The sequence below is a fragment of the Lolium rigidum genome, chromosome 1 (genome assembly GCF_022539505.1).
Source record: "Lolium rigidum isolate FL_2022 chromosome 1, APGP_CSIRO_Lrig_0.1, whole genome shotgun sequence".
NCBI lineage: Eukaryota > Viridiplantae > Streptophyta > Magnoliopsida > Poales > Poaceae > Lolium > Lolium rigidum.
Window position 1 is genome coordinate 208,691,738 of NC_061508.1, and position 11,761 is coordinate 208,703,498.

The 11,761-nt window shown below is 43.8% G+C and overlaps 1 protein-coding gene across 1 annotated transcript; it reads left to right on the forward strand.

Annotated features, from left to right (window-relative positions):
* Positions 1–4,241: 4,241 nt before the first annotated feature.
* Positions 4,242–8,278, forward strand: LOC124654519 (polyphenol oxidase II, chloroplastic-like). The gene is made up of 2 exons (XM_047193523.1): positions 4,242–5,078; positions 7,281–8,278. The coding sequence occupies exons 1-2, from the start codon at positions 4,242–4,244 to the stop codon at positions 8,130–8,132; spliced, it is 1,689 nt and encodes a 562-aa protein (XP_047049479.1). The 3' UTR covers positions 8,133–8,278.
* The last annotated feature ends 3,483 nt before the right edge of the window (positions 8,279–11,761 follow it).

The following is an 11,761-nucleotide window of genomic DNA, read 5'->3' on the forward strand; positions in this document are numbered from 1 at the left end:
TGGTGGATATTTATAGAAATATTACCAACTTTATTCTCGTCTAATTTATGGCTCTCCAGAATAAGTCACTAATGTTCATTTTTTTCACTAATTCTAAAATAATGAGGATATACCATGGGTGATCCTTGTAAGGAATGCTTATTATTTCCAAACAATCCCTTAGGTTCAGTTAGTTAGCTCCTTGTGGAAGAAAGGAATTATTTCCTAGTGCATATTTATAGAAACATTGCCAATTTTCTTATTGTCTAAGTTATGGCTTTGTAGGACCTTAGATACCAAATATTAAAGGAACTTCTCATTTGCCAAAGATAAACTCGGTTCATTCTTGGATTTTCTTTTAGCTGATTAGATACATGACATTTTTTATTTTCCTTTGTCTGCAGAAAAATTCTTAAAATTTCAGAATGTGCAAAAGGAGACTGAAACAAAAACCGCGGATACTATGCCACTGGACAAATGGCCATGCTTGCAGAATAAGGGCATGTGTATCCTACACAAATAAAACCGTCGTATTTTAGTCATATTCTTTTGTGCTGGATATGGAAGAGTAAATGTGTATGTAAATGCATATTTTTCAATAAATAGAATATATTAATATCGAAAGATACCAATTACACACAACCTATGCAACAACGCAATAACCTACTAGTAGTACAGATGCACACAACCAAACAAAAGGAAAAGAAGACTAAGAAAAGAAAAGTTCTGCTACGGTTTTCCAGCCCTAGCGGCAATTGTGCATCCACCACCAAGATAACATCTGAACTTCAGACTCTCCAACAGCGCCGCCTCCAAGAAGAAAATAGTGCACATGACCTGCCGTCGCCCGATCCAAAGATCTTAGGTTTTCACCCTAAAGATAGTCCCTGCACTCATAACAATATCTTTAACAAGACCATTTCCAGGCACAACCAATTAAGACTAGACCTTGGCTTTTTCACCCTGAAAGGTAAGACTCTGAACTTCACCCATGTTGCCGCCCTCACTTGCATACAGCTGCGAAACCTAGAATACCAAGCGATTCCCTCAACATAACAAAGAATCGAACCTCCTTCGCTAGTCCTCGAAACCGGCCTTCATGATATTCTCCGTCTCTGATTTCACCATGTACCAGAATATCCTCCAGAACCAAATGTCGGAAAAAAAAGCATGGGTGCGCACGACCGAATACCACCTGATCCAGCAAACTCCAGGCATAAGGTGCCCTGTTACATTTGCCGGCGGAGCCTTCCGGAACTCAACAATCTAGCCAAATCCAGAGGACGCATCAAGTAGATCTTCATCTTGGCGTGAGAGAAACTATAGGACCGTCACCTTTATTCAACACGTGCGAGCAGCCCCCACACCACCCGCCGGCACCCTGCTCGATCTTCCGCACAAAACCCAACCGGCAGCCATGGGCCAACCTCAGGAAATGCGGCGGCAGCGTAGGGACGACTCTCCTCCGGATCCGGCCCTACCACGCAATGAAGAAGATCTGGGCATGTCAAAGCATATGAAGGTTTTTCTTGACTAATCTTAAATGACAGTATCAATACTAGAGAGATGTTATTTCCTATCAGTAATACATGTGGTCTCTGTTCAGCAGACATTCTTGAGTATTGACAACCTTTTCTTCTGATGCAATTTACAAATAAGATGGATCTCAGATTTTCTTACCAACTCGTTCAGAAGTGCCAAGAAATCCTTCAATGGTTCGATGAGACAGTTATCCTTGCACGCTGGAATGGTGTTTTCTTTGATGGCATCAGGTCTACCTTTTAAGCTTGGAAATCTAGTTTCATAGCAGATATCACACTTATTAATACAAAGTGAAGAAGTTCAAAAAAAAATACAGAGTGAAGGACTCAATTCTTCAAAGTTTGTCATCTTGGATTGAAAATCTCTTCGAATGAGAGGCTAATGTACATATTTTGCGGACCCTCTTGTGACATTTTTTGCAACTCTTTCTAATAAAATTTAGTTCTTGGTGTTTAACTCACAGTTCAGCTTAAAAAAGACCATCGGATTCGATGGAAACTTCCATAAAAAATAGAAACGAGCATCAGCTGCGGCAGAGTATACAATTAAACTAGATTATTCATGTGAGGTGAAGTACTGACAAAAACAAAAGATGGGTTTCCTTCGCCAACGAATTGGAAAAGATGTACCTGTGACATGGCAAGTTAAAGTTAATTAGGCTCCTAACTCCTTATTGAGTCTATAATGTATCAAATGTACATATTTACAACAGAAAAGATAGAAAATTGTAACTACAAATGTATCCAATCCGTCAAACTTAGAGCATGCTTATGCTTTTCCCTAAGGATAACCAAGGCAAGATCCTCATGCTTTAACTGTTTCTTCCTATCCTAAGTTCCTAACACATTGGCTTCTTACTTGTTTTTGAAAATTTTAGTTTCTTCGAGTCCAGATATTCCACAAACTATTTTGGAAAGTTCTAAAGATGAATTCTTTAGCAGAGGCCTTTTCAAAGTGGGTGATGGTACGACCATCCGTTTTTAGGATGATACTTGGATAGGTCTTTACCCACTTGCTCAACAATACCCTTCATCATATTAATATTGTGCAACGGAAACATGTTATGGTTGCAAGTGTTATGGCATCTGTCTTGATAAATATTGGTTTTACGAGTCACTTGACTACTAATAGGTGGAACTCCTGGATTCAGTTATGCAACCGGCTGATCTAGGCATCTTTAAATAATGGGCCTGATATCCAAGAATCTAAACGCTCTGTTAATTGATATTTGTAATAATTTGGGAATGAAGGGACAGAGGTGCTTTTCAAAGAACTTCTTTTTAATTAACACAACAAGGTAACTTTAGTGTCAAATCAATGTATGTGGATTTAGTGAATGGGAACACAAGATTTCTTAGAAAATACCTATGGAAGTTACAAGTTCCATTGAAGATACATATTTTTATGTGGTTCCTGAATAAGAAGGTTTTAATTACGCGCGATAATCTAGCTAAAAGAAATTGTAAAGGAAGTAAGAAATGTTGTTTCTGTGACTCACAAGAGAGGGCGAAACATCTTTTTATATCTCGTCCATTTTTTACGTTAGTATGGAGAGTGGTATATGCGGCTTATGGTATTCCACCACCAACCAATATCACAAATGAATGGTATCAATAACAAAACTAAGCCCCAAATCCACATTGGTGTTTCAACCTTAGTTTGGTCGATATGGAGGTGTAGGAATAACATTGTGTTTCACATGAATGATTCTACTATCTTTTGCAGACTATCAATATGGATGTACACTGGATACAGCTATGGCATTTTCTTTCCCAAGAGGATCGGCTGTGGCGGCGGGATTATATGGTTGCTAGATGTAACCGGTTGTTGATGGTTGCTCAAGATATCTTCTATCGGGCTAGTTGGCGGCATACAAATAGACTGAGACGCTTAGTCTTACAACTTCTTCGTTTCTTTTTTGATGATTGATTTTTGTATCGATCTTCTCTGATTCATGATGTGTAACCGTTTGAATAACTATCTTTTTTTTAAAAAAAAATCCCGTAAATGGTTGTGTGCATCTACTGATGGGTATTCCCCATTTCAAAAAAAAAAATTGCAGGAACTGTTAACTCTCTCATGTACAATGAGTTAGAAGAAAACTTTTGTGCTTCATTTCCCATGGAAAATTGTACAGTTCATGCACATTAGTCTTCACAAATAACAATTTACACATGTTCAATGTTCATAGAGAGTAAGATGCGCTCGAAGGGCCAATCATGATTTTTAGGGAGTATCGATTTAGTTGCTTTAGTTTATGAAGTACAGTAGAGATAAACATAAAAATGTATAATGTATCTAGCACAATAATATGTATAGTACGAGTATGAAGGTAAGACTATCAGTTGCAGCCTACAGTAGTGCCAAGTAGATGCATGGCAAGAAGTGCTGCATCTTGCGCTCGAAGACACAACTTTTTTGGCAGAGCACAAGTAACGTGCGTCGCGTGGGTGATCCAGCTGAGCTGTGCTGAATCGTACATTATCTTTCCATGCCATTTGGCGAATGGGCGCTCGTGGCTCTCTCACCTCGCACAGCCACACAAGGCCACTATAAATACACATGCACGCAGCCATGTTTGAGCACACAAATACTCGTAGACCTCCACACAGTCTACGATCGACATGTCTACCACCGCCTCCAGCTTCGTCTGTTCGCCCGTAGCCTCTGCCTCCTCTGGATGCCTGCTTCCTCCGTCTAAGCACGGCGCCGCGCCCTCCATGGCCAAGCTGCAGGGCCGCCGCCTGTCGTGCAGAGCCGCGGCCACGGCCGGTAGTGGCGGCGACGATAGCGTGGTACGGCGCAACATCGACCGCCGGGACGTGCTTTTCGGCCTCACCGGGTTCGCCGCTGTCACTACCACCAACCTCGGCCTCGCGCTCGCCGCCGACGCCGATGCTGGCGCTGCCGCCGAGCCTCTGTGCGCCACCGTGCCGATCACAGCCGAGGTGCTGAAATGCAACGCGGAGGGGGGCTTCCACTGCCCCGCCGAGTACGACGCCACCAAGGTCGTCGACTTCAGCAGCCTGCCGCTGCCGAGCGGGCCGCCGCGCGTTCGCCGGCCGGCGCACAAGTTGGACGACGAGTACATCAAGAAGTTCGAGGAAGCTGTCCGGAGGATGAAGGAGCTGGACGACGAGGACCCGCGCAGCTTCAAGAACCAGTCGGGGATCCACGAGGCCTACTGCGACGCGCACTACAGGGTGGTGTCCGCGGCCAGCCCGGAGGTCAACTTCGACGTGCACTACTCCTCCATCTTCGCGCCGTGGCACCGCATGTACATCTACTTCTTCGAGCGCATCCTCGGCGACCTCATCGGCGACCCCACTTTCGGGCTGCCCTACTGGAACTGGGACTCCCCTGAAGGGATGGTAATGCCCTCCATATTCGCCAACGAGAGCTCGCCGCTCTACGACGAACTCCGCACGCCGGAACACGTCCGTGCCTTCATGGATCTCAACCTGGGGCCGGCGAAGCAGCCCAACCTTCCTGAACCTGAGTGCACCGACGACATTTTGTGCCTCATCGATAACAATCTCTACAGCATGTACCGTCAGGTGAGCAGTGCTAGCACGCCCGTTTTATGCAGATCTCACATGCCTAACAAAACGCATTCGTTACTTTCTATACTCGACAAAACAAAATCACGCAGTAACATTTCACCCTACACTATATATATACTAGTACTAACAAAAAATTGTTGTGACAGTTACTAAACTTTTGGAAGATACAATGATTTAATTTTACACTGATGTCCAGTTTCTGGTTGACAGGAATTCATAAATTGAAGGAAAAAACTGAATATCATAAGCAACTGAGAGTTAGGGAAGGTGAAAAAACAAAAATAGATTACAACAAACACTTCATGGACAATCTTTGAACCTTGCAACATTAGAAAACAACATTTTTTATAACTAAAAACAACGACTACATTCATTGTGTTGGACAAGAACACATAAAATACCATAGTTTGTGAACCATGGGTTTGTAAAAATGCTTGATACAATTACTTGAGTACATGATTCCAAGTTCATTAATTAGTGAACTAAGAAATTATTAATGAAAACGTACAAATCCTTACTCTAACAAAAAATGACATATCATATATATCTATTTTACAAATATTGTACATGACTTTGATATTGGTGAAGTTGTAAATACCCCCAAAAAAATATCATTGCATCTGTTGTTTCCTATATCGGTGGAAATATTTGGTCAAGTATCCACAATATTGGTCAATATCAGCTATTATGTGTGGAAATGGTATTTACAAAATGATGTCATATCATATCTATATTGGAGGACACCAACTAATGATATATCGGCAATCAACCTAGATTTAGAAGCTTAGTGGAACCGCTCAGTGTCCCAAAATTTCTCTAAAACTGAAGTTGTACATGTTTTTTTAGAGGTGCGGTACCATATATGCTTTTTTGTGGTAATTATTGAAGTGTATACTCCCTCCATCCAGAAATACATGGCATATTAATTTATTCAAGAGTTTAAACTTTATAATTTGACCAACTATATATACAAAAATCTGTTGGAAATTCAATTCGGCTCCCGGGTGCATATGATCCCTCCACCGAAAAAAACATACTTCGAAGTGTCGAATATTTTTGAAAAACAATTCTACACGTACATGTCCACAATATATGTGCGTTCGCCAGGTTTCGCAAAAAATATATTTTTCTGGTATATGTAAAAAAATAAAAATTTAAATTGTGAAAAGCCTTATTTGTAGCACCAAAATTTATCTTTTTTTACACACGCCACGTGATAATTCTATTTTTTATGAAACGACTTTGTGGGTGCGTAGCACATGATGATGTACGTGCAAATTTTTTGTTTCATTTTTTATATTTTAAAATATGTCTAAGATACATTTTAAAATAAAGGAAGCACATGCTCCCATGAGTGACAACATCACTCCCAAAATATGAACATCTAAAACAATAAGTAAATATCAATAGATCCCCTAGACATGATACTCACCCAGGGTGCATAGCATGTTATTTTGCACACCGTGTTTTTTTAATATTGTTACACTCAGAATTTATGTTTAGTAATTACTTTCATATTGACCCACAACAACAAAAAATTGATATGAAAAATATGAGTCATAAGAACGCAAAAGGCACAGAAATATAGGATATTTATCATGTTTCCATATGTCACATAAAATGAAAGTTTACATCAGCTCTATATTTTCTTACGTTCTTCTTAAGTTACGGGGCAATACAAAAGTTTATGTGACATGAAAATCGTATACGGTTGAGAAGAAACATGGTGAGTTAGAGTAACTATTCTTCACCGTAGAAGCCAACTTCGCTTGAAGATATTTTTTATAACATATAGATTTAGTACTCCATCTGTATTTTGTTAAACTAATCTTACTAAGCTTTTTGGCTTTTAACTAAATTCACACGCCACATGTGTTTGTGAACAGATAGAGTAAAATGTACTACGTAGCTAGACTTGATCTGTAGTTCTAATTGGACCTCTACTAGATGCCAAGATCCAACTCTGTGTCCAAATAAGTTGAATGGTGACATATATGTAATGTAGCTAGACCTGTTTTTTTTCGAAATCTGGTATAGTAAGTTGACTTAGTACTATTGTGATCTTTGGAAGTGAGGCTCCAATCATCGGTATACAATAGTATCATAAGAAGATAAGATCTTTGTGTGGCCATGAGCATATATGCATCCCTTGCATATGGGTCGTAATTAAGCTTGTGTGCGTGCCTCTCTTTTCAGATGACCGTGGACACGCCGGAGGAATTCCACGGCGGCAAGTTCTGCACGGCGGGAAAGAAGTACACGGGGTCGCTGGAGAACGGAGCGCACACGGCGGCGCACATCTGGGTGGGGCAGGACATGGGTAACCTTCGGACGGCGGCGCGCGACCCGGTGTTCTACTCGAACCACTCCAACGTTGACCGCATGTGGCACCTTCGGAGCACCAAGCTGGGGATGCCCGACCTCCCCTACCAAGAGTGGCTGGACACGAGCTTCGTCTTCTACGATGAGACGAAGCGGCCGGTGCGCATCAGGGTCCAGGACGTGCTCGATACCAGCAAGCTCGGGTACAGGTTCGAGGAGAAGAAGAAGCTGGAGTGGATGCAGAAGCGCCCCAAGCCGTCCTCCGAGATCAAACGCCCCTTCATCGCCCAGAGAAGCGTCACCCCGGCCAGCGCGTTCCCCGTACCTCTCAAGAAAGGGCAGAACGAGTATGTGACGGTGGAGAGGCCGGAGAAGGCCCAGGCCGGCGGCGGCAGCACCAAGAAGGCACCGGAGGTGCTGGTGCTCGACCTCACGGTCGACCCTTGCGAGTACGTCAAGTTCGACGTGCTCGTCAACGTGCCCAGGGGCCAGGAGGACAAGGTTGGGCCGAAGAACAGCGAGTACGCGGGGAGCTTCACGCACGTTCCGCACGGCGGCGGCGACGGCGGCCGCATGATGGAGACGCAGGAGGTGTCGTACCGGCTCAAGCTGCGGGAGATCATCGAGGACCTCAAGTGCGGCCGGGATAAGAGGCTGGACTTCACGATTGTGCCAGTCGCGGGTCAGAAGACCCTCGTCAACAGCGTGCGCATCGACATCCTTTGATACGCTCAGCTGGCTGGCATGTACAATACAAGATCCATATTTCTTCAGCCTCCAGAGCTGTATATGCATCACGCATGTATTTCTTAAGTTTGCCCATCATATCTATTGCTTACTACGCCATTGTATGATTGATTCTCCTGTAGTGAGAAAAATAAAAGCTTATTGCCCAATCTGTCTCGGTACCCACATTTATCCACTTTTGCAATCTTTCAACTAGTTGTTTTCGGCGGAATGGTCGAGCAAAACCCGGTTTTAAATCAGGGATTTGCAAGTTAGCTTGTGCTTAGTCACCTCCTGGTACGTCTGATTTCTTTTCTTTTAGATTGGTAAACTCTCTCAAAAAAAAAAAAAGATTGGTAAACGATTGTATCCCTCCAGGGGATCGCGTCCTCACAATTCTCCTCACGCTGCCCACGACGCATTTCCTGCAGGCCCACCTTATCACTTCCCTCCCCACCGCTTTTCTTCCCCACGACGAGAGCATCTCCACTCGAAACCCCCATACCAGAGCCGATGTTTGCTTGTACAGGGGGACGCAGGCGATTTTTTTTTATTATACGGGGGAGCTTGTACTCAGTCATAGCCGTTATTTTGGTTTTTTTTTCTGGTCACGTAGGACGTGTGGCCTGTTTTCGTTGGACGCGGTGTTAGCCGGCGCCCCTGGGTGTCTCCATATAGGCTGGTGTTGCCTTCGGGGCGCCGGATAAAGAAAATTTTGCACCGGCGCAAATGTCATTTGTAGGGGACGTGGCTAACAGCGTTTTCTCTCCCCAACGTTCCCATTTTAGCTGTTTTAGCTGTTTGGGGAGGACGAGTGGAAATGCTCTGAGTGACAGCGAGTAGAGCAGCGCTGCTCCAACTCCATGGCCGACCTCGCCGACGCGCCGCAACTTGCACCCAACCCGGTGTCCATCCCCATCACTATCACTCCAACCATCGCGCAGCCCACCGCCGGCTCCCGTGGGTACAACCGCCGCGCGCCCTGGATCTCGCAGCCGTGCCACCATAGGCTACCACCGCCAGGCGGCAGGCGGCGAAGCCAAACTCTAGCTTCCGACGGGGAGTACCAGCAGGGTCGCGGACCATGGCCTCATGCTGCTCCTTTGTCGCCGCGTCGCGCTCACGACATCGTGTTGCTCCTCCCCGCCCCATGGTGGCACGGCCCCGTGCTGCACCTCCGGAGATGGATGCCATGGCATCCCTAAACCCTAGCTCCCCCATCGTCCGCTGGTGCGTGCCCGGGGATGATGGAGGCCACGGCGGAGGCCCAAAGCACTAGTTCCCCTGGAATCTGCTGTCACTGAAGGGCGCGGTGGAGGCCCGTGAATCCTAGCTTTCCCCGCTGTTTGCTACTGCTCTGGCCGAGCGACTCCGCACCTCATCTCCATCCCCATGGGAACCACCCCCAACTACCGGCGGATGCCGGTTTTGCTACCTTTAGGCCTCTGGTGTCGCTCACAGTAATACTAGTCCTATTTAGTGAGCCAAATACTCCGTGAGCTAGTAGTATTTGAAAGAACGTGTCCTGCATAACAGCATAAGCTAGCACAAGCCAACACAAGCAAGTGAGCTGGCCTCGGGGTATGCCCGTAGGTCCGCCACTGACGAAGCTGGTGTCCAGCCACTCCTGGTGGTGGAGGTCGGGTTGGCCCAGCATGGTGCTCCGCAGGTGCCACATGCAGTCCACATTTGAGTGGACGGAGTCGAACAGGGTCACCCGCCGCCGTCCTCAAGTTCCCCATGTCCTACCCCACCCAGATGTTGTGCAGAACTTGCCGTCGTGGAATGCCTCCGGCTTGTCCACACTCCGCCGTGGAATGACTAAAACTTTGTTCAAAGGTTTTGTTAAACAAGCGAGTGAACTATTGGAAATAATTCATACCGATGTTTGTGGTCCAATGTATACCCGTGCGCGGTGGATTCATCTACTTTATAACCTTCACTGGCGATCTTAGTCGATACAGTTATATTTATCTCACGGAGAATAAATCTGAAATGTTCGAATGGTTTTACGAATTTCAGAATGAAGTAGAGAATCAGTGTGGCAAGGAAATAAAGTTTCTACGGTTGGATCGTGGAGGATAATATGTGAGTCATTAGGTTAGCGAACATCTGAAAGGTTGCGGAGTTGTTCCATAACTTAACCCTCTCGGGATTCCCCAACACAACGGTGTGTCCAAGAGACATATTCAAACCTTGTTAGACACTTTGAGATCAATGGTATCATTAAATGATCTACCTTTATCATTTAGGGATTCACTTTAGATACTACTGCGTTTACCTAAATAGAGCTCCATCTGAATCTGTTGAAAAGACACTCTTTGAAGTGTGGTTTGGAAAGAAACCTAACTTGTCCTTTTTTAAAATTTGGGGCTGCGATGCTTATGTAAAAAAGTTGCAACCAAATAAGCTCGAACCCAAATTAGAAAAGTGAGTCTTTGTAGGTTATCCTAGAGAAACCGTTGGATATTTCTTCTGAAATAAAAGGATAGGAAAAAAAATTTGTAGCCAAGAATGGTGTATTGATTGAGAAGATGTTTCTCGCCAAAGGTTTGAGTGGAAGGACAATACAACTCAATCAAGTTACTAAACCCGAGGAAGAAGAGCAAAGTAGAGCATCTCCGGAAGTCGTTCCGGCAAAGCCTTCCGCGCGTACTATCCCGGCGCCCACTGGCGAAGTGGTCCCGGAAATTGAACCTCGTATTTTACCACGTAGATCAAGAAGAATTGAAAATCAAATATCAAGATTTGAGGATGAAGTATTATTGTTAGACAATGATGAACCAACTACATACAAGGAAGCAATGAAGGGCCCTGACTCCGTTAAATGGCTAGATGCCATGGAATTCGATATAGAATCTATGTACTAAAATCATGTTCGGAACTTGATAGACCCCCCGGGAAATTCAATTCGGCTCCCGGGTGCGTATGCTCCCTCTACCAAAAAAACATATTTCGAAATGTCAAAAAATTTGGATAAAAAATTCTACATGTACATCTCCCCCCGGGCTCTCTCTATTAAGATATTTGTTAGGACATACCCAATAGGTATATATATCAAACTATTAATGTAGATGGAAAAAAGCTAGGATGCATACAATTTAATTTTTCAATGTTTATACATCGCAAAATAACAAAGTTTTCATAAAAATACATATGATTAGTCCAAAGCAAGTAGAATAATTAATGTACATTTCAATGAAAAGAACAAAACAATTAATATTAGTAAAACATATTTGATTAAGTATGCCAACTATGTAATGACGTAGTACACGTATTATGACTATAAACAAATTATAGAAGAGTATAAAGTTTAGTGTAAATTATATTTGCTAGTAAGTTTAGCGCGGCGCACACCGCACCCGTGGTGTTGGTCTTCTTTTGAATGTCGGTTTTAAATGGCCGGATTTATTTTTTCGCATGTCATTGTTGTGTCTGCATGTGACTACACCTATCTATTTTATGCATTATTTAGTATATCTGTTATTTTTTTTGGTTGATGCTGAAGTCGACTAAACTGACAAAATGAACAGAGAAGAGGGGATGAGTGACTGCTTCGTGTTTGTGAGCTGACCTGTAGTCTGTAGAGATCCGCTGTCACCTTTCGTTGGGTTGAGATTTCCAGCAAT

Excerpts from the sequence above, each read along its gene's own strand:
- LOC124654519 (XM_047193523.1), top strand. The coding sequence starts at position 4,242 with ATGGCCAAGCTGCAGGGCCGCCGCCTGTCGTGCAGAGCCGCGGCCACG. Across the intron at positions 5,079-7,280 it reads TCTACAGCATGTACCGTCAG|ATGACCGTGGACACGCCGGA; the intron begins GTGAGCAGTGCT and ends CTCTCTTTTCAG.